The sequence below is a fragment of the Dacryopinax primogenitus genome (genome assembly GCF_000292625.1).
Source record: "Dacryopinax primogenitus strain DJM-731 SS1 chromosome Unknown DACRYscaffold_22, whole genome shotgun sequence".
NCBI classification, from domain to species: domain Eukaryota; kingdom Fungi; phylum Basidiomycota; class Dacrymycetes; order Dacrymycetales; family Dacrymycetaceae; genus Dacryopinax; species Dacryopinax primogenitus.
Genome location: NW_024467219.1, coordinates 654,961 through 675,318, shown reverse-complemented (window position 1 = coordinate 675,318; position 20,358 = coordinate 654,961). Strand labels below are relative to the sequence as shown.

The following is a 20,358-nucleotide window of genomic DNA, read 5'->3' as shown; positions in this document are numbered from 1 at the left end:
GATGCATCTGACACTATGTTGACCTTCTGAGATGTTGGACCGGTTGAGCTGATCATCTGCTCTTACTTGGTGCAAAAGTGGATATGTACTCGATTGGCTGCTTACGTGAATGACGTCCTCTAGGGATAGGGACAAACAGAGGGAATACCCCGAGTGCATGACGGCATCCATGCAGGGAACCCATACTGCGTCATTATTCATTCATGTGCTGCTCCTATTCATGCGGGCCGAACTTCGGTCTGCTCCGTATACGTACCGGACCAGTGCCGGAGGAATGCTGCGGGCCTTCCCGCTAGGGGTTAAGGTGAGGGAACGCAACCCTAAGTGTTGTTTTGTTTCTTTCTCCGTGATAAGGTCCGGGCGTTGGTTGATATGTGCTGCGTGGCTGCTCCGGGCGGGATGATGATTACCGGTGTGGATGGGATGATGGCAGGGGTGGATATGTCCGGGTACCCGGGATGGGAGTGATGAAAGGAGTGTCATGCGACGTGTGTATTGCTAAATTAGCCCCTGAGAGGCGGGCATTCCAGTCCTGACAAGAGTAGTTAAGTGCTAGGTCGAGGAGATGGGCGGTGGGAAGCGGGCACGCTAATCGTGGGCTGATCGATGGTGTGCCGATATGGAATGGATGATGATGCGCGCACGTGTGCCGAGAACGGGAGAAGCGGGTGAGTGCGAGTGCTTCAGATGGATGAAGAGAAGAGAGAAGAGTAAGGGGAAAGTTCAGTGAAAGGGTATATTTCCAGAGTGGGAAAAGATAACAATGAAGAAGGGATATTTGTATATTTAAATAGAGGGAAAGAAGAGTGAGAGAGAACAGAGACGCCGACGGTTTTGTCGCCGTATTATTTTTGCAGTGCACAACAGAGAAATACACGCGCGCATCCCTTAGCCCCGCTCAGCGCCGCCCCTGAACCCTCCTCCTCCTTCTCCTCCTCCTCCTCCTCCTCCCTTTCCCACACTCAACATCCTCAGGGGTTACAATCTTTCCTTTATCCCCTTTCCTTCCTTTCCCTCTTCTCTATTTCTATCCACCACCTCGTCCTCAACGTCGTCTTCTCTTTGTCATCCACCTCCGTCCGACGCGCTCAGGAGGGATCAACAACGACCAACCTTATGGACACCGACTACCGACCACAACACACGCGCAAGCGCTCTTCCTCCGCCCGTCCACGTATGCAGCAAGGACCAATAGCAGGCGCAGACTACAGCGCAAACACCCTCGATGCAAAGGTCGTCATCCTCGGCAGGCAGGGTACGCAGCTTTTCAACATCCACCCATCCCTTGACAACCGCGCCTTTCTCCTTCTCATCTCACCTCATCCTCTTCCGCTCCCTTCTCACGCTCCGCTACTGACCCGATTTGCATTCCAGGCGTAGGAAAGACATCCCTCGTCCGTCGCTACACGAGCAACACCTTCCACCCACCCTCGACACAATCCACCACCGGCGCGTTCTTCGTAACCAAAAAATGCACGCTCGACGGCGTCGGAGTCCGACTCCAAATATGGGATACCGCAGGCCAAGAACGATTCCGGAGCATGGCACCCATGTACATCCGCGGCGCGCATGCCGCTGTCGTCGTGTACGATCTCACGAGCGAGCAGAGCTTCGAAGACGTTCGAGGGTGGATAGACGGTACGCCCCTGTCTCAGCATACCCTGACAACCCGCTGACAGCAGCTCGACTTTCTATTTTGGCTTTGTGCCCCATTTCAGAGCTCAAGAAGTCCACTCCACCATCAACGCTCGTCTATGTCGTCGGGTCCAAGTCAGACCTTTGTCCACAACATCGTGCCGTCACCCCTTCACACGCTAGGGCATCCCTACTCCGCTGGTATCCCCCACCACCGCCATCGACGATCATGTCCCCTCTCAGGCCCTCACCACCCCGTCGCCCAAGGCTCATCTCCCTCCCCACCAGTCTGCCGATGTCTCGCTCCACCCCCGCCCTCCAGCAGTTCCCAACAGTCCGCCACGCTCTATCCGGCAGTGTGAGCGGCCCGCCCACACCGGGCGACAGAGGTCCCCTAACCGCCCCGCCAGTCGAAAGCAGCCAATTTGGGTACGCGACCGGGCGGCCAAGGCTCGTCAGCAGCCCGAGCAGTCCCGCACACGGGATGAGGCTCACCGCGAGCTCCGGGCCGAGCTATAGCAGCCACAGCCACTCCAATGGGCACGATAGGCACGATAAGCGATCTAACGGCCATGCGCATTCCATGTCCTACGCCCCTCCTGCACGTTCGGGCCGCGCTTGGAGCTGGGGTTCCTCTCCAGACGAAAAAGAAGAATCTCCTTCCTTCCAACGGACACGGACGACCCACTCCACTGGCTCGCATTTCCCCCCTGCCCAGAGCGCTTCCTACGACCCTTCCCCCGACCGGGGCTTGGTGCTCACTTCCTCCTCCGGGCCCGACTCGGCTGAAGAAGAGTCCACGTCCTCTCACACCACACCCGAGGAAGCGGAAGACGAAGAGCTGGAAGAAGACCGGCAGGGGAATTGGGAGCTGGTCGAAGTAAGTGCTAAGGACGATGTGGGCGTGCAGGGTCTGTTCGAGGGGCTGATACGACGCTTGCTTGAGAGGAGGGGGGAGATCATGTATGAACGGGAACTGAAGACTAGGGGCAGCGTCATGCTACGCCCGAATGAGGACTCGGGCGTCAAGAAGCTCGAAGAGGAGAGCAGGGGCTGGGGGGCGTGCTGTAGTGTGTGAGCGGTGAAGTGTATGCGCCTCGAGTGCGCATATACCTGGCTTCCGAAGTTGAGAACCGACGACCGAAGTTGAAGACGGAAGATTGGACAGAAGATTGAAGATTGAACATGGAAGTGCTCTCCTTGATGAAGCGCCATATCTCGCTCTACGTACCTGCTCATCAGCAGACACTCGACTACCTCGACTCACCCGTCGACCCAGCGTCCAACGCACGCACCCGACTCTTTCCTCCGCCTGACCGGAAACTGGATACACCCCGACCGAAAACGACGAACGAACATACCACATACCCCCAAAACAGCCCTGCCGCCCCACTGTGCGATGCGGCCCGGATGGCGACGGCGACGCAACATGTCATGTCATGTGTATTATGTTACCACACGCACCACTACTCCCAACTTCTTTCGACCTTGCTCGACCTTGATCTGCTTTCTGCTCGATCTGCTATGCGATTGATTCTCTGATTCCCCCTCCTGCCTCTTGGCACTCGTTATGACCACTTCTTGCAATGCCCATTTCGTTTCACTCAGTTCCAACTTACTCCATTCCAACAGTTTCAGTCTCTTCTATGCTATTTCCATTGTTCACTAGTGCATCCCCATACCACTTTCACTGCTCTCTTGCTCTCACCTCACCTCACTTCCCCTCGCTTCCCATTCCATTCCAAGTCTGTTTCCTCGCTTACCCACCCTGCAGGAGGACGGGTATACCTATTTATTCGAGTTTCTTTCGATTGGGCGGAGGGGATTCGGGAAAGTTCGACGGTGTACGGCGCTGCTACTCTTGTAGTGGGAGGGGTAGGGGTGGGAGTGATGGCAGTGGCATACAGTTCATATCGCAATGATATCTGATTGAGATCCAGATCCAGATCCAGACCCGAATCCTATTCCTGTCCTTACTGCCGGCCGAAAGGGGAAAGGCAAGCCTATCGGAGGGCCCTCCCAAGATGAGAACGTTCCAGTCATCCACTGTCAGAGGGGGGTTGAACGTTCCTGCCCACCACACCACACCCCTGCATCCACCGCCGGACGTATGAACAACCCGGTCCATCCTCCGATCCCTCTCTGTTTTCCCATATCCAGCGCCCTACTCTCTCCGCAGATCGAGCTCATACACTCGGAAGCCGCAAACGGACCGATAACGACCCTTTGTCCTCGCCAGAACCTGCATGCACGCACTAGTACTCATGGGAAGGAGGAAGGGTCGGATGACAATGTCTTACGTCGACGTCCCTGACAATGCCAAGCCTATGCATATGTCTGAACACCTCTGAACCCTGAGGTAGTTGTGTTTGTGTGTGCTATGGCCATGGGGGGAACGTGCCAAGCTCTCCGGTTCTCTGGTGGGACTACCTCTGCTGACTGGGTGGGTAAGGGCTTGCTGTGTCTGCTCGCTGGCGCGCTTGGATGTGTGAAGCCTGAAGCCTGGAGTGTGGTCGCTTGGCACTCTTGGACGGATTTGGCGCTGATGTTGTCTGCTTGGGCTTCCACGATCAGGACGATTGGCATGAGCTTGGCATCGGCCATCAGGTAGAGGTAGAGGTAGGTTGTTAGCAAACACGTTGAGGAGCGCAGAGCAGGACCCAAGCAGAGCGGGAAGAGGAGTCTTATTGCCTGCTTGGTTTTCCGGAGAGGAAGGATTGTGTTGGATATTGTCATTGTTGATTGCCGGTTGACGGTGGACCGGTGTGCCAAACAAGCCATAAGTTCATGATATACGCTGACGATGATTGACAGCTGTTCTTATCAGAGCGAAGAGCGTCAAGAAATCAGTGTACATCGACCACTCAATGAGGCAAGTCTTGTTCATGTTCTCAACCATTAGAAGGAAGCAAAAAGAAAAGAAAACACAACTGGGATGATCCGTGCTTTGTCCTTGGTCCGTGCGCTCGGGGGCAGAGTATGGCGCATATAAGAACACGCGCAACGCCGCTTTTGTCTGTCCTTTCACGCCCACCACTGTCGTTTCGCCTTCATTGTGCCGAGTACTTGGTCGTATGGAGTCACACTTGCCTCTCCACCCAAGACGCGCCTGAGCATCGACTGCCATTGGACGTGGTGTGATGCACCCTCTCACAGCAAGTGGGATGGCACTGGATCATTCCGGTGCCTTTGTCAGTCTGTGCTGCGGTGTTGCCCACAACAGGATGCTCCATGTTTTATGGACTGGTTGTCTTTGTCTCCTCTCGGTTGTGAATCTTGTTTCCGCCTATGTGTTCCTCCCTTCTATCGGTCCCACACTTGCTCGGTCGACTGTTGAACACCAAGCGGTTACCGTCCTCTCCCTTTCCTCCATTGGGAAATTAATGCAGGGCTGGCCACCTTGGTGTCTTTCAGCTTTCCGCATCTGACCAAGCATGACTGTTGTCTTGGATTTCAGTCGCGGTACCATTCGGCTTTGTATCTCCGCCTGTAGCTGACTGATGATCATGGGACGGCAACGCTCCTGTGCTGTCCATGTTTCTAGTCCTATCGACCTTTGACAATATCCTCTGTCTTCTCCCTCCCCTCTGCCTCCCTTGTATCAAGGGGCAGTACTATCTCCGGTGGTCTGTATCGGCCTGCTAGAGAAGCAGGCTGTTGTGAGCCGCCGGATATCCCCTCCTGCTCTGCTCTGCTCTGTGTTTCTCGCCCTCCCCCTGAGCCGCATGCCACAACTCCAGCCCATATTGCTCTCAGCGTATGGCGCTATCATCCTCGTTTTCCCCCCAGTTGCACATATTGCCCTCTTGGATATATGAGTCTAGCGGTATGGGTTTTGTTGGCTAGCATTGTCGGAACTAAGGTACAAATAACATAAGGTGAAGAACCGTCATCTTGTTCCTGTTTCCAAAATGTACGGGTTGCGGCTTGCTTCCTACCCTTAAATTGCCAATGAAAAACCGTGCGGTTCCTGTCATATCCTGTGCCTTTTGCGAGAAGCTGACATCTCCCGAGTTAGCGTGCCTGAAAGTTTACTCCCTTCAACATCCCAACCTTCATTCATGTGACATCTCCCGTCCACAGTGCTACATCACTCGGACGTTTGTACCCCGACATCCACCATACCCGCTAGTGACAAGCCGCCCTGCCGAAACATGGTGACCGGGAAAAGAGGGTAGACGACGGCCAACATTCGCTTTGAGGGAAAACCTAAAGTTAATTAAAGGATATTGAGCCTTGAATCGCTCTTGAGAGAGGCACACTTTTCCTCCCACCTCCGACACCTCGCGCCCTCTTGGCCGCCCTCTCGATCGCAGCTGGCACGACAATCAACCATCTAATCAATCAAGAAAACTATGTCGCCGTTCACGTTCTCCGCTGGGACGATAACTCCACACCGACTGAGGAAGAGGAGCACGTCGCCTAAGGAGCCGAGGCAGCGTGTGCGACAGTCGGAGACGCCGTCGGGTATCCCTAGGCTGAGGAGACAGGAATCAACACCTTCGATTGAACGGTATGTTGATTGTTGAGGTCGAGGTACGGTACTGATGTTATGCAGAGTTGACACGAGCTCGCCTACTAAAACGACACGCGCACAGACGCCTGTGTCAACACGCGTCAAGAGGCCAAGCACGGCTCCTTGCCAACCTCCCTCTTCCCAGCAACCCGAGGCAGCTGACAGTCTCCTCTCTCCCTCTACTTCCCTACCCACCTTCGACACGCTCGACTCTGCCACCCTCTCGCAGCTCGAACAGCTCTCGCTCGAACTCCTCGCCCTTACCGCAAGCACAGCCAGCACACCCCCAAGGCGGAAGAACATACTCACTCGCAGCCCTAGATTGGACAATATCGTCGAGGTAGACACGCCCCAGAGTGACAGGGGAGGAGTTGTGATGCACGGTACGCCATGTGCGATGGAGACGAGGACCGCAGAGGACGTGTGGAGGGAAGTAGGCCGACTGGGAAGGGAACTCAAGGAGCTCGCTTGGTGAGATGCGATCTTATACTCTAACGCTGTTGTACGCTCTGCTCCATGTTGTACACTAGGCGTTGTACTGGTGGTACCCTGCATCAAGATATAACGATGGAATTGCTGATTCGTCGAGTAATCCGCCCCAATCCCTGAGCATCGAATTTGCCGAACAGACGGGCGCTTGACTTCTTTTTTATCTTCGCGTCCGCTGAACAAGCCTTAGACGGACAATTCAGATTTTCTCACGTTCCTGACTCGGTATAACTGCGAAATGATATCAAGATTCTCCACATTCGCGGGCGGGAGAAGCCTGGATTGCCTCTCTGCTGGATACGTTGTTCGCTTTCTATTGATCTCGCTTGGGCTCGTTGGTTGTCTTGACTTCGAGGCGACTACTTGAGCTGGCTCTCCCTGCTACGTTCTAACGACTTCCTGGAATATCCCCTGATAGAATTCTCTTTTCAGGATGACCGTCGGCTCCTCGACTGCCTCGGGGTCAGCAACGCCCACCAACCCCGTCGACGCCGAATCCCAGCCTCTGCTCAAGCCAGCGCGTCCAAAGACCCCTCTCCCCAAACTTCAGCTCTTCCTCATCTGCGTCGTTCGTCTCGCCGAGCCCGTCGCGGGTACCCAGATATTCCCTTATGTCAACGATATGTGTGTACGGATGGGGTATGCCAGTAGCGAGGAGACGGTTGGGTTCGTTAGCGGGCTCATCGATTCGCGTGCGTATTCTTCTCCGAGCCAGCTGTCCATCTTTTGCTCACATCTTGTCGCCGTGCTATTGGATGTGATGCGCAGTATTCGCCTTCGTCCAACTGTTCACCGTCATGTACTGGGGCCGACTCTCAGACCGCATAGGCCGCAAGCCTGTCGTCCTCCTCGGCCTCTGCGGCGTCGCTTTCGCAACTCTAGTATTCGGGCTATCACAACATCTGTGGCTCACCGTCCTTGCCCGCGCGATGGGAGGGGCGCTGTCCGGGAACGGAGCGGTGATACAGACGATGATAAGCGAGATGACGGACGAGACGAACGAGGCGCAGGGTGCGTCCACTTGAACACAGGGACGATGACTCGCGCTGACCTGACCTGATCTTCATCAGCGTTCGCTCTGTTTAGCCTTATGTGGGCTGTGGGGTGTATCGTTGGTCCCTCGATTGGGGGGTTGCTCTCCCGCCCGGCGGGGAACTTCCCGAGTGTGTTTGGCGGGGTCCAGTTCTGGGAGAAGTACCCGTACTTCCTGCCGTGTCTGTGCAGCGCGGGCATCACGGGCGTGTCGATATTGACGGCGTTGTTCTTCCTCAAAGAGGTGCGTCGTCTGTCCATAAGTCGGAATGCACCAAGCTAATGACTTCCCAGACTCATCCAGACAAAGCACGCCATACCCAACTGCCCAAAGCCGTCCAAGCGTCCTACAGCACTATCCCCCCCGAGCCGGACACGGAGTACCCGATCCCTCCACCGCCCACCCGATGGGAAATCCTTTGCTCGCCGGCAATCCCCACCGTCTTCCTCACAGCATTCATGATGATGCTCGTCGACGAATCCTGGGACATCGTCTTCATCCTCTTTGCGTACACACAGGTCCGCCTAGGAGGAATGAGCATGAGCAACGCCCAGCTCGGGTACTGTCTCGCCGGTGCCGGGCTAACAGGGGCGTGTATCCACCTCTTCCTCTTCCCGCGCTTTGCTCAGCGTTTTGGAGTGCCTATGTACCCCTGGCTCATAGGGCTGCATATCCCGATGTTCGCCAGTGCGGCGCTGCTCAACGCACTCCTCCGTCTGGCCGGGAGCGGGCAGACGAGGGGAGATATCAACCCCTGGCTGACATACACCGGCGCAGCGCTCCTCTTAGGCGCAAACGGGTTCGCAACCATGGTATTCCCTCTGAATATGATGATCGTGCGCCGAGCCGCGCCTAGCAAGCTAGCGATGGGAGCGACGTACGGGATGTGCCAGATGGTGACGAGTCTCGCTCGGGCGGTCGCGCCTTGGTTCGCTAGTAGCTTGTTTGCTTGGACGGTGCAGACGGGGGCGTTGAGCGGGCAGATGGTGTGGGGGGTTATGGTCGTGCTTACGGGGTTGGCGGTGGGCCAGGCGTTGAGGGTTGGAGGGGCGCTGAGGGAGGCGGGCGAGAAGAGGGAGTTGGCTGGTGGGGATGAGTAGATGAGGCAGGTGCCTTCATGGTACGCGTTTGTCCGAGAGTAGCACAGTAGAAGGGAATGAATTCATTTCACGAAACTATGGTGCTGGTATATCACTGGACTACACACAAGATCGGACTGTGGGAGCATCTCGAGTCATCACCTTCATCATGCATTTCTCCTCAAGTTATTTATACATCAAAACACAGGCTATCAGTGCCTTCGTTAAACTTAAGCACAAGTCAACAATACCAGAAGGAGGTGAAAGCAATCCCAGCAACGACAAGAAAGCTCATCGTTCCCTTCGCTTGCCCTTGCCCTTCACAGCCTGAGCAAACGTCCTCCCCTTCCTCTTCCCCCGTGCGGGCATGTCCACAAGCTCGAAGTCGTCTTCCCACTCCCCCTCGGCCTCATCATCATCATCGAGGACGATCACCTCCCTCGGGCGTTGCACAAGTTCGTAACCCTTCGGCACGCCTAGACGAGGTCAGACAAACTGCCTGGCGTGCTTCTCGTGCCTTGTGTAATGTGACTCACCCCTCCTTCCCTTGCCAGGCTTGGCAATAGCGAGCAGATCTACGCCGGTAGATCCTGGGTGCCTCTTCTCCCGCTCCGGACCGTCGTATTTCCCATCACCGTAGACACCAAAATATTGGAGCTCGGAAACAGTCCATCGGCGCATATCGTCCGACTTCAGCTCGAGCGGCCTGCCGCCCCGGCTTCGGCGGAACTCTCCAACAGGCTCATGAGTGTACCGGTCGCAGTCTACGATCATCAAGATAGAACCGGAATGGAAATGCACCGGGTCAGCGATACGGCAGGTACAGCGCGAAGGGGCAGCGGACGCACACCCGCATGTGCAGCCTAGGAGGCCTTTGGATCGATGTCGATCCCGTGGGTGCTCGAGTTGTTGCCGAGCGACCTGGAGGGCGCGGGTCGCCCGGGCTTGGTCGGCGGGGTGAGGGGATGCGAGGGCGGAACGGTCGCGCGCGCGTTGGGGCATATTGTTGGTGTTAGTGGTGGTGGTGGATATAAGGGTGGGTTAGGTGTGTATGTGACGGAGAGCCGTCAGAGTGTTGTGAGAGTAGGGGCATCCTTTAGCGAGGGGTATATATACCCCCCGAGGTCCAGGGTGAAAGTCGCTGACTGTGACCTGACAAGCGATGACTCGGGTTTGCACTTCCTGCTTCTCGTACACAGTGCCATTCAAACCCTCTGCAACCGTCTAGTACGTGCTGGCATATCCTTCCTGACTGGACAGCACTTAGCGGACGTTGGCACAGTCAGGACATGCATGACGAACAGGTTAGCCACAGCAAGGGTTGATGGCACTGCATGCCGCCTGACTCGGCCGACGTTATCGAAGGTGAGCAGCTTGCGTCTGTTCAACGACAATTGTAGTACGTGGACGTTGGTAACAGGGGATGGCCGACCTGCTCGAGCGTTGTATTCCAGATGATGGCAAGCAGCGAGAAAGTGCTAGGACGTTGAAGAGACGGCGACGGACAATGTTCGGCGTTAGTCTGTTAATGACTAATCGGGAATAAGCACCGTTATTTCCCCGCATTCTCCCTTCTAGGCAATTCTTCAGTACATAGCCATCATGGTCAATTGACTGTTCTCTATCTCCTCTTGCCACCTAAATGTGAACTCTCTATCTATTAAGAACGTTCTAATATTATGACTTGAACTGAACACTCAACCGCATCTACAACCTCCATCTCAGCCCGCCCTATTCCCGTCCTATTCCCGTCCATTACCAAATCGAACTTCCGGACTGACAGGGCCGAAAGTATCGTATGCCAGGTCGGGCTTGTCAGCACCGTCCCCCTAGTGGCTCAAAAGCATGGCATCCGATTGTACCACACTCTACACCTCTACATCTTTGACTAAAGACCTCTGATGGCAGACATCGAACACCAGCACACCGAGTACGACTTCGCCCCCCTCCCCGAGGGCCAAACGACATGCACCATCCAGCCTCTCGTAAACTGCACACTCACCATCCCCGAGCCATTCGTGCTCACCCCCGCTTCCTCCCCTACAGCACGGTACCAAGCGCCGACATTCGTCTTCCTCATCACGCACGAGTCGGGGAAGAAGTACCTCTTCGACTTGGGGGTGAGGTTCGACTGGGAACAGGTCTGGCCCGAGGGGATGCTCGCTATTACCCGCGATCCATGGGATCCGAAGATCGTAGCCGATGTGGGGGAAATGCTGGCCCAGGGAGGCGTAGACCCCAAGACGGTAGATGGGATCATCTTCAGCCATCATCATTGGGATCACACGGGCTTGATCAGTCCATTCCCTAATGCCGCCCTCCTCGGGGGGAAAGTGACGTTCCTGGAAGGCGCTTCAGGAGACTTTAAAGACTCTACGGGGCGTGCAGTGGACTTGGCAGCGCAGATCGCTAAAGAAGGACGCACGCCCCAGCCGGTGGACTTTGATGCCGAAGGGGCGAAGCATGTGGGTGCGTTCGAGAAATGCGTCGACTTGCTCGGAGATGGGAGCTTGTGGATCTGCCAGACGCCGGGGGTGAGTGACCTGCCTTAGGAAGGGATGTCCTGACAGGAACAGCATACACCGGGCCACGTCTCCGCTCTCGTGCGCGTCACTCCTTCCCCCGACGCTTCTTACGTCCTCCTCGGGGGGGATACGACACACCACCCATCCTTGATCTGCCCATGCCACCACCACCTGCGCATCAACACCACCTTCAAGCGGCCCTCCGATCCGCCCACCAGAGGGCCAAGGGTGATGCACGGCGATATCCCCCGGGCGTGGGATACGATGCAGCGGACTGCTAGGATGGAGAGGGAGGGGAACGTGATGGTTGTCGTTGCGCATGATTATTTGCATTGGAGGGCTTGGAAGGACGATAAGCGGGTCATGTTTCCTGGGGAAGGTATCGGGAAGTGGAAAGAGACGGGGTTGAAGATCAAGAGGGAGTATAAGCCTGACGGGTATGAGTATAAGTAGGAACGGCAGCACTGGTTGATGGGACTGCGTGGAACATGAATAAGAAAGCAATGGGTCATTATCTTGAAAACTGAGCACTTAGCGACCGCTTATAGGAGGATGTGGACATGAGCGGGACTCGACACAGTTGAGCGTAAATGCATGATCATATCGGGTATGTCGCGCGATTACATAGAGGTGTTTTGCACATATATCCCCATATCTCTCCCACTCCCCTCTAGGATCCAAAAGAACTCAACGAGTAGGCTCCTCGACGGGCACGATAGGGAAGTCGAAGGTGACGTCCTTGCCGGTAAGACGGCGGTAGACGGAGCTGAAAGAGTCGAGCTTGTACTCGAGCTGGTTGGCATCCTTAGCATCGAGGAACCTGGTACATGTCAGTAAATCCCCTCTCTCCACAAGATGTACAGGTAGCACATACACTCTCAACAGTTTAGACCCATCAGCAGCGATACGCGTCCGCCTGCCCACGATCTCGGTAGGGAAAACGAGGTCCTCGAGGATCTTCTCGTGCACCGAGGTGAGCGTCCGGCTGCGAGGCCTCTTCTGCCCCGGACGCGCACCACGCTTCGGCTTGCGGAGCATCCTCCTCTGCCCAACAAACACGACGTGGCGGTCGGAGAACTTCTTTTCCAGCTCGCGGGTGAGCCTGGTGGGTAATGAGTATTTGCAGGTGCGGAAGGAAAAAGACGTGGAGCGCACCTAGCCTGCAGACGGTGGAAAGCCGCCATCTGGGGAACAGGAACAAAGATAACAATAGCCTTCTTGCCTCCCTTGACATCGACTTCCCTCGCAGCGGAGATCTGGAGTGGCCTCAGGTCTGCCTTGAGCTCGGGTACGTTGTTCTCGAGGTCAAGCAGAGCCTGAGCGACGGCAGTCTCGGTCTCGCTCGGAGAGCTGGACGGCGCGTTCGCCGTGCGGTGGATCTTGGTGGTGACGGACATGGTGTGAAGAGGAGGAGGAAGGGGAGGGAGACGTCGAGAGGGACGACCTTTTGCGGGTTGGGACCGTGTTGAGGGACGACCGATGTGCTCAATGGGTGGATGAGAGAAATTGCTTCCGAACTGGAACTGTACAGTTTGCTTTGCTTCAGGGTAGGGACACTGCCACCACACACCTGTAAGCTTCAAGCGCCCGTGGTGGCTTCTTCACCTTCGACATCTCATATGGGTATTGCACAGAGAGAGATAAAAAGAGAGATAAAATGCCTTCCCGCATGAACAATCACCTGAGATGGAACTTGACGTCCCCCGAGTGGTTTCGATGTGTACGGAGAAGCGACTTGAAGATGGCGGTCTCATCAGCGCTTCCTTCACTCATGGTGTCATTTGGTTCTTGCGGATCATAGCATGTCTGAATTGAACTGGGGAGGATCAAGCGGTTTTGTAAATGGCATGCAATGAACATTTAAACATAACAACTTGGTATAAACCAAAAACACAGGTGTAACTTATGTATCCTGACGCACCGATACATGGATGGTTACTTACATGATTGTCCCCTGATAAAGCAACATCAATGACCATAAGTTCAGATATGTTGCGCGTCATTGTAACATCAGTATGCGGTGTCGACCTCGTTGTCAGAGTGATGAACTGACTGTGCTCGGCAAAGAGGCTCGCCACACGAATAATCACCTTATAATAAACCGGCTCGGGCCTCATAAATGTGCCCCTTAGCACTTTTAGAGTTCCTGTTCACGACATTGTACTGGTACAATGTTCGTTCATCGTACGAGCTCATATATTTTTCTTGCGCTATGTAAGAAATCGAATCTATCCTCGGAGTGAGTCACCCGCACTCACATTCCGTCCCATTAGTTGCTTCGACTCCCTTGGTGGCAGTCTCGAGTCAATCGGCGACACCGACCATTAACGACATAACGGGGACGCACTCAAGGAGTGTAGACTATAATACTACCAGGGAGGTTCTGGTGTGTTACGGCCTCAAATGAGAAAGACGTGCGCTGATCCACACCTCGTGCAGCTTTATGATCCTGGAGATCAAAGTGAGGCTTCATGCTGAGAACTTACGTCTGTGCCTCATGTTTTCAACTTCAGCAGAAATAGTATGTCCAGAAGCAGGCCTTGCAGAGGAGTGCCCTCAACGCATGCTACAAGCAGGAGACAACAGTATGACGTCTCTGCAGGGTGGTTGCACAGCGGAGACAGGGAGTGGGAACGTAGCCCGTGGAGCGGATCTGATGGGAACTATGGTCGGAGTTTTGGGGGCGATAGCGGGTGTGATGTTATTTGATGTTTCTGGCTGTTGATGTTACTTTGATCAGGATATGATGATAGTTGTATAATGAAATGCTCGGAGAATATCAGAAAGCCGAGTCCATTATACGTCGGATATACCTGCCTCGGCTCCGGAGAACGCAATCGGAAGCAGTCAGTCACTTACCCTCAGCCAATCATACCCACCATCCGACGTCGACACACCGCGCTCTCGCAGTGCAAGATGTCCAACTCTCTCTGGCGGTACGTCAAGAATGTGCAGAAAATGGGGTTTAAGAACTACGTGCGGGCAATGTGGTACATCGGGGATGCGAAGGGTGGCAAGTTTGTAGGGGAGGATCAGTACGTCTTGTTCTCCGGGAAGGGGTCTAGAGGGTTGCTGATTGCATGACTACAGGTTTGGGAATAAGTACTACGAGAACTTGAACCCCGAGGAGGAGACACCCGGTCGGCAGCGGTGGGTTGACTACACCCAAGTACGCGACAGCTATTTTGCGGTGGAATGGTACTGATCAGCCTGTAGCACAACTTCGACGCCTCCCAACTGCCTCCTGAGTGGCATGCATGGATGCATCATATCCGCAAGGACCCCCCATCGAGCGACTTCCAGATGCTCCAGGCCAGCAGGCCGAAATGGATCGGAGTGCGTTTCTCACTTCGCAGACTTGGTGCCTGCTGATCGCTCTTAGCCATTCCGGGAGAACCTCAGCGGTACCAGAGGTGCATTCAAGACGTACAGTACGACGCAGCCGAAGTTCCATGCGTGGGATCCGAAAGTAAGCCAGCGAGCGCCGTCTGCAAGTGCGTGAACCTCGCGAGCAACGTCTTAATTCTATATCCAAATGTACAAAATGCAAAATATTGCTACATGAGACCGTTACCGCCCTTCCTCACCCAAGACGTCTTCTACGACCATTTCTGCCAACCCGAGACTACTTGTCAACCCCGGACTCTCGATACCCATGAGGCTGATCATCCTCCCAGACTTCCCTCGTCCCGCATCCTCCTTGCTCCCCCCCTTGTGTAAGACGCCCACTCCGTCCCCTCCTCTGCTCCAATCACTCCGCACCACAAAATCCATAAACCCAGCTCCAGGCCCGACAAGCTTCGGCCTAACACCCACGTAATCTCCTCTGAGCCCTTCCTTCCGCACTCCGGGAAGATAACTCTGGATCGCAGCGTACATCTCGTCCTTCCTGGCCTCGCTCGGCTCGAGATACTGGTACCAAAAGTCCGCGCCTTCCAAATCTGGGGCTCCTTCTGGAGGGGAGATCCATTCTACGTCAGGGCCGAACTTCACCCCGCCGTCCATATCCATCGTAAGATGCACTCCGAGGCCCGCATGTCCGTGACTCTTCCCTCCCAAGTCCGGGGCAGGGTAAAGAAGCCGTTGGACTTTCTTGACACCTTCTCCCGAATAACGGAGGTATGAGCCCTTTGCGAACCACAGGGGTACAAGCGGTGCAGGAGTTGGGAGAGAGGCGAGCCACGAGTTCAGGATCAGCGCGCTTGATAGGCCGGTCGCGTTGATCAGCGTCTTGGCTAAGATCGCACTAGGCTCCTCTCCTTCCGTGTGCAGCTGCACCACCCACCCTTCCTCTTCCGGTACGACATCAACCCGCACTACCTTGGTACTGAGGACGATATCCCCCGAATCGGACTCTGCCACTTCCCTTTCTAGTCCACTCATGTATGTGTGGGAATCGACTATGCCTGTCTCGGGGTTCCAGACCGCAGCTTCAATATCAGGGGACAGGTCGGGCTCCATCTCTCGTGCTTGAGCTCCCGATATGACCTCTGTCGGGGGAGCGTGAGGGAGGTTGTACTTGGTCTCGAGAGAGACGCAGTGAGCGTGCAGTTGCTTGAGGTAGGCAGTTTGGGTGGAGGTGCCTACTACGAGCTTGCCGACCTTCTTGTAGGGTATGTTGTGGGACTCGCATCGTTGATAGAGAAGATGCCGTCCACGACAGCATAGACGCGTCTTCAGGGACGTTTCTGGGTAGTAGAGACCTTTAATCGTATTTAGTTTTCCTCTTTACATGGCTGATGGCTGTGACAGGACTCACCAGCGTGAATCACTTCACTATTCCTCGAACTCGTTTCCTGCCCGACCATCGAGTGTCGCTCTACTAGAACTGTAGTCCTGTTATTCCATTTCGATACTAAGCGCTGAGCCACAGCAAGCCCGATCACTCCTGGGTTAAAGATCAATATCCACGCGATGCGATATGTGGAGGAACATACCACCACCAACGACGAGATAGTCCACCTCTCCGGATGGTTTCACAAATCCATATCGCTTAGATGCGTTCAGGGTGGTAATGAGAGGTCTTACGGAGGGCATGGTTGTATGGAAAGCACGGGGAATGCGATAAGGTATATTTTATATGGTCAGCGCTGGGTGGGCCAACGTTCCCACAAGAGGGCGGGACCGAAGGACCCTGCTTCTTGAATTCCAGTGCGCGTTCTCGAAGTTCCAACATATTACACTGCGGTTCGCTTGTTGTAGGAGAGTATATGGACAGCGAAATGGTAATGATTGGAAAAGTATGTCCACTTGAGAATGAAATGCAAGTTGTCATGGTCATTGTCAGAGTAGAGTAAGATATCCAATACAGCCAATGTTGATTGATTCCGTGTAGGTTAGGGCCCGGCATCAAAAGTCCGCTCTTTTATTGTAACAGGCGACCATTGACTGTTTCCCTGAAGACGTCGGCGTTGCCCAGCAGCCCACGTCGCGCATATATGTTCCTCGTCGTCGTCTCGAACGATGAGCAAGCGTCAAAATCCATTCCAGCAGCCATTCTCATCCACACCCATCCAACCAGGAGCTCCTCCAATGCAGCCGACACCAGCGGGACAGCAGCAAGCAGGCTTCGACTATGGCGCGTACTGGGCTGCCTGGCAGCAACAGCAAGCAGCTCAACCTCAACAGCAAGCAGCTATGATGCCCCAGCAGCCGGGTGTCATCAGTGCACCTCCTCAACCCTCTCAGCCCAATTTTCCTAACTACGGATACGCACCGGCCGCACAAGCTCAGCATGTCGCTGCTCAGCAGCCACCTTTTGGGTGGCCGGGAGCACCGGGCATGCCACCACCCCCTTTCCCAGCAGCTTCGACACCGGCCGTACAACAGCTACCCGTCATGTATCCTCAGCCGGCGCAACCATTTCCTCCTCAAGGCATACAGTCGCCTGTGAATCCATTTTTTGGACCCGTGAACGCAGGCATCCCTCCCCGTCTGCCACCACAACACCAGCCGCTAGTCCATACCCCCCCGCATCACGCACCTGGAGGAAGTGGAGGACCTCCAGCGAAGCGGGCCAGGTTCGATAATCCGAGCGGGATGCAACCTCAGGCTCTTGGTCCACCTAATTTCCAGCAACCGCCTTTCCCCCAAGTTCAGCCTATGCAGCAGCAGCAAGGTCGCGGTCCGCAGGGGAATCAGCGGTTCGGCGGTGGCCCAAGAGGAGGTATGGGGCGCAGGGACAATATTCCGAACCGAGGTGGTCGGCCTGGTGGCGGAGGTGGAAGAGATGCAGGCGGAGGGTCAAGAGTCGGAATGAACGCCGGACCGGGGATGCTACGTGATGGTCCACCAACCGGACCGCCTCAGCCTGTACCTATCAACCAGCTGGGGCGTGGTGTACCCCGTGGGCCTCGCAAGACCGATGACAGCAGCAGCAGCTTCAGCTCGAACGGGAGGAGAAAAGGGGAAGACTTCCGCGACAATCGAATGGACCGACGCAGTGCTGGTGCTCTGAGACCACTGGCGCGGATGGAAGCATTAACACTGGGCTCGACGAGTGGACACCTGAGTGATGGGGCGAGCAGCGTTGCCGCGGAGAATCAGAGTCTTGGAGATTTCAGGATTGTGGGCGTCCTGTGGGAGAACGTCTGGAGCTGGGGTGTGCACAGAGCAGGGGAGCCAGAGATCAACGAAGCGGCTAAAGCAAAAGCGAATGGCAAGATCGAGAGGGAAACTGAGGAGCCAGCAAAACCCAGCGAAAAAAGCGAAGACACCGAGGAAGTCACTGGAGAAGAAGGGCAGGTCGAGGCTGCGCTACATCCCTTACTGTCGACTCCTCCGGCTCAACCATCCACCTCTGTCGATACGTCGAACCCCCCCTCCTCACAGACCCAACTTCTTACCCCACCACCCGTCTCCCTTCCCCCTGCACCTGGTGCACCATCCCGCGAGACCTCCCGCCTGCGCATATACTTCCACACTCCTATCAGTGCCTCTCAGGCGTACTCTCGTGCGCATAATCAGGTCCGCGCCGGTACTCGTCGGAAAGAACGTGAACGTGCGACGGAGGATGAGGACGGCCGAAGCGGCAAGCGGCTCAAGGAAGAGCCAGACGTGAAAGATCAGGATGAGGACGCTGATGCAGCTGAAGAGGTTGATCGAGTCATGAGAGAGATTCAGAGGGATATGAAGGAGGAGCAAGAGAGAAAAGCTATGCAGGAGGCGGGGTCGAATCCCATCAACGGGCGAGAGACCTCTGAGGTTGGGGATACAAATACCCATCCTTTCGAACCGGTCCCGGGGGCTCACGAAGCTTCCTCCGTCGCACCCTCTGCGGTCGATGAGAACACGGCAGCGAAGGAAGTGATCATCCCTGCAGGCGTGATTGATAGTGAAAAACACGGGCGAGACGAGTCAGAGATTCTCCCCCCAGAATCGGAGATCGACCTTGCGGAATCTCAGCTGCCTGACTGGTCCTCATCCCAGATCGAGAGCCAGATGGACGGCCTCGAAGAGAGCCAAATTAGTCAATTGGTAACTCCTTCTATGTCTATCTCCCAGCAGGTTCCTCTTGGGGACGAAAGCCAGACACCGGAGAGTCAGATTGTGCAGGAGCAGGTAGAAGAGGGGGAGGAGAAAGAAGAGATTCGGTCGGAAGGAGTGGTGAAGGATCAGGAGATGGATGGGAGTGATGATAAGGCAAGCAATCTAGCCGTGCAATACATTCAGTAATTGACCCAGCTTTTAGACAACTATAACCGCGCCTACTACCGAACCGCCAATAGCCTCGGTTGAAGCAACAGGTGCGAATCTGGCTCGTCCTGACCCTGAACCTAATCGCATATCAATATCTTACGCCTCCTCATCCCGACGCATCGTAATCGACTCGTCCACTATCCAGAAGATCAGGATTTTCCGCCAGGAGGGGAGGATCGAGATTACGGTAGTAGTACAAAGGCGCGGTGAGGCCGATGATTTCAAAGGCATTCTTGTGGGTTCATTGCCTTACCCGGAAGATATTCTCTTGCTGACTTTGTATAGTTCGAAGCTGAGACTTCTGAACATGATTTCGTTCAGATCGTCCCATCGGCAGTCACCTGCGCGGATGCCACGGTGCCGCCGTTGTATACTGTCCTGCGCCCAGCGGATGAAGAGCCAGAGACGATCTTACTTCAAGTATTCGTCGACAAGGATCGACCCCTCAGCGAGCCGAAATGGGTCAAGACCGGCGACGTGAATGATCACATCGGACCAGACCGAGATGACCAATCCACCGTGCCCAGCTGGAAGGGGAAGATTGAGGTGATCGACCCCGATAAGGTGAGTTTTATTTTCGGTATCGAGGCCTGCTGTAGCTCACCCTCGCCAGCCGAAAATGCAGACTTTGGAAACTATTCTAGATGGGTGGGCTATCAACTCGGTGATCGCACAGCAGAAAGATCGCGAACGCTTTCTCAGTGAACATATGCGGGGCCAGCCGGACAATCTTCTCGAGATATTGCTCCGTCTTGTCCGCGGAGAGCGTGCCTCTGTGGCCACGCACATCCACCCATTCTCGTTGTCGGGTCCACTGGCCGCGGCCATGCCCTCCAACGCTGATCATGCGCATCAACAGACTCATGTCAGTCTTGCTGTTGTAGCTCTCTACCGCATCGCTGTAGACTATGCGAAGAAGGCTGGGGCTGAGGAGAAAGAGGTTTCGGACAAGGCTGGGGATATCATCAAGTCGATCCCGAGCCATCTGGTGTGGAAAGCTTTGGATGGCATGTTCCGTGATTGGCTGCAGACGCAGCCCGGTGGCAGCAAACGGCCCCACCATCCCGGTCGGCCATGATTTTTTTCTCCATCTACACCTCGTTTCTTCTCCCTGTGGTTAGGCCGTATTTTATTCGTCCGTTTGGGACCGAAGAACGGGATGTGTTCAAGGTCTGCCATTGTCTGCAGTTGGGCAGATCTGGCCTTCACTCGTCTTTGTTGCACGTTGGCAATTGATGCATGTCTTAGTCCCATTTCTACTCAGTCCTATTCCTACTCCCACCTCACGTCGCAATGAGCGGGATCCTGATCCATTGTCTTCTTGAGACAGGTTGTGATGTCTGGTTGGGCCAATCCTCAGTGTGGCTTAGGCCATAATGCGCT

General features: G+C 55.1%; 9 protein-coding genes across 9 annotated transcripts; 6 read left to right on the top strand and 3 right to left on the bottom strand.

The window, feature by feature from the left end:
- Nucleotides 1–1,038: 1,038 nt before the first annotated feature.
- On the top strand, nucleotides 1,039–3,326 carry DACRYDRAFT_25071 (uncharacterized protein; the record flags this gene model as incomplete). Its single annotated transcript, XM_040773993.1, has 2 exons — nucleotides 1,039–1,638; nucleotides 1,719–3,326. Coding segments are annotated over exons 1-2 (985 nt in total), but the record flags the coding sequence as incomplete, so codon positions are not given.
- Nucleotides 3,327–4,673: 1,347 nt separating this feature from the next.
- On the top strand, nucleotides 4,674–6,626 carry DACRYDRAFT_119383 (uncharacterized protein; the record flags this gene model as incomplete). The annotated part of the gene is made up of 3 exons (XM_040770777.1): nucleotides 4,674–5,513; nucleotides 5,650–6,148; nucleotides 6,194–6,626. The coding sequence occupies exons 2-3, from the start codon at nucleotides 5,991–5,993 to the stop codon at nucleotides 6,624–6,626; spliced, it is 591 nt and encodes a 196-aa protein (XP_040624625.1). The 5' UTR covers nucleotides 4,674–5,513; nucleotides 5,650–5,990.
- A 447-nt stretch (nucleotides 6,627–7,073) lies between these two features.
- On the top strand, nucleotides 7,074–8,808 carry DACRYDRAFT_119382 (MFS general substrate transporter; the record flags this gene model as incomplete). Its single annotated transcript, XM_040770776.1, has 4 exons — nucleotides 7,074–7,332; nucleotides 7,409–7,651; nucleotides 7,711–7,916; nucleotides 7,967–8,808. 4 exons carry the CDS (start codon nucleotides 7,074–7,076, stop codon nucleotides 8,771–8,773), a joined length of 1,515 nt encoding a protein of 504 aa, XP_040624624.1. The 3' UTR covers nucleotides 8,774–8,808.
- Nucleotides 8,809–8,904: 96 nt separating this feature from the next.
- On the bottom strand, nucleotides 8,905–9,810 carry DACRYDRAFT_25070 (uncharacterized protein). The gene is made up of 2 exons (XM_040773992.1): nucleotides 9,289–9,810; nucleotides 8,905–9,228 (listed from the first exon to the last, which is right to left on the bottom strand). Exons 1-2 carry the CDS (start codon nucleotides 9,752–9,754, stop codon nucleotides 9,044–9,046), a joined length of 651 nt encoding a protein of 216 aa, XP_040624623.1. The 5' UTR covers nucleotides 9,755–9,810; the 3' UTR covers nucleotides 8,905–9,043.
- An 843-nt stretch (nucleotides 9,811–10,653) lies between these two features.
- On the top strand, nucleotides 10,654–11,730 carry DACRYDRAFT_58871 (Metallo-hydrolase/oxidoreductase; the record flags this gene model as incomplete). The annotated part of the gene is made up of 2 exons (XM_040775525.1): nucleotides 10,654–11,286; nucleotides 11,329–11,730. The coding sequence occupies 2 exons, from the start codon at nucleotides 10,654–10,656 to the stop codon at nucleotides 11,728–11,730; spliced, it is 1,035 nt and encodes a 344-aa protein (XP_040624622.1).
- Nucleotides 11,731–11,787: 57 nt separating this feature from the next.
- Nucleotides 11,788–12,739, bottom strand: DACRYDRAFT_25066 (ribosomal protein S7e). Its single transcript, XM_040773991.1, has 3 exons — nucleotides 12,433–12,739; nucleotides 12,152–12,379; nucleotides 11,788–12,097 (listed from the first exon to the last, which is right to left on the bottom strand). Exons 1-3 carry the CDS (start codon nucleotides 12,672–12,674, stop codon nucleotides 11,965–11,967), a joined length of 603 nt encoding a protein of 200 aa, XP_040624621.1. The 5' UTR covers nucleotides 12,675–12,739; the 3' UTR covers nucleotides 11,788–11,964.
- Nucleotides 12,740–14,162: 1,423 nt separating this feature from the next.
- DACRYDRAFT_25065 (NDUFA12-domain-containing protein) lies at nucleotides 14,163–14,839 on the top strand. Its single transcript, XM_040773990.1, has 4 exons — nucleotides 14,163–14,312; nucleotides 14,368–14,446; nucleotides 14,494–14,613; nucleotides 14,660–14,839. The coding sequence occupies exons 1-4, from the start codon at nucleotides 14,194–14,196 to the stop codon at nucleotides 14,777–14,779; spliced, it is 438 nt and encodes a 145-aa protein (XP_040624620.1). The 5' UTR covers nucleotides 14,163–14,193; the 3' UTR covers nucleotides 14,780–14,839.
- Nucleotides 14,840–14,847: 8 nt separating this feature from the next.
- Nucleotides 14,848–16,314, bottom strand: DACRYDRAFT_18659 (FAD dependent oxidoreductase; the record flags this gene model as incomplete). Its single annotated transcript, XM_040771374.1, has 3 exons — nucleotides 14,848–15,980; nucleotides 16,037–16,165; nucleotides 16,215–16,314. 3 exons carry the CDS (start codon nucleotides 16,312–16,314, stop codon nucleotides 14,848–14,850), a joined length of 1,362 nt encoding a protein of 453 aa, XP_040624619.1.
- Nucleotides 16,315–18,384: 2,070 nt separating this feature from the next.
- Nucleotides 18,385–20,053, top strand: DACRYDRAFT_91571 (uncharacterized protein; the record flags this gene model as incomplete). The annotated part of the gene is made up of 4 exons (XM_040777010.1): nucleotides 18,385–18,918; nucleotides 18,968–19,210; nucleotides 19,261–19,539; nucleotides 19,589–20,053. The coding sequence occupies 4 exons, from the start codon at nucleotides 18,385–18,387 to the stop codon at nucleotides 20,051–20,053; spliced, it is 1,521 nt and encodes a 506-aa protein (XP_040624618.1).
- Between the last annotated feature and the right edge of the window lie 305 nt (nucleotides 20,054–20,358).

Excerpts from the sequence above, each read along its gene's own strand:
- DACRYDRAFT_25070 (XM_040773992.1), bottom strand. The coding sequence starts at position 9,754 with ATGCCCCAACGCGCGCGCGACCGTTCCGCCCTCGCATCCCCTCACCCC. Across the intron at positions 9,229-9,288 it reads GCCTGGCAAGGGAAGGAGGG|GCGTGCCGAAGGGTTACGAA; the intron begins GTGAGTCACATT and ends GACCTCGTCTAG.
- DACRYDRAFT_25065 (XM_040773990.1), top strand. The coding sequence starts at position 14,194 with ATGTCCAACTCTCTCTGGCGGTACGTCAAGAATGTGCAGAAAATGGGG. Across the intron at positions 14,313-14,367 it reads AAGTTTGTAGGGGAGGATCA|GTTTGGGAATAAGTACTACG; the intron begins GTACGTCTTGTT and ends GCATGACTACAG. Across the intron at positions 14,614-14,659 it reads GCAGGCCGAAATGGATCGGA|CCATTCCGGGAGAACCTCAG; the intron begins GTGCGTTTCTCA and ends GATCGCTCTTAG.
- DACRYDRAFT_25066 (XM_040773991.1), bottom strand. The coding sequence starts at position 12,674 with ATGTCCGTCACCACCAAGATCCACCGCACGGCGAACGCGCCGTCCAGC. Across the intron at positions 12,380-12,432 it reads TTCCACCGTCTGCAGGCTAG|GCTCACCCGCGAGCTGGAAA; the intron begins GTGCGCTCCACG and ends ATTACCCACCAG. Across the intron at positions 12,098-12,151 it reads GGGTCTAAACTGTTGAGAGT|GTTCCTCGATGCTAAGGATG; the intron begins GTATGTGCTACC and ends GACATGTACCAG.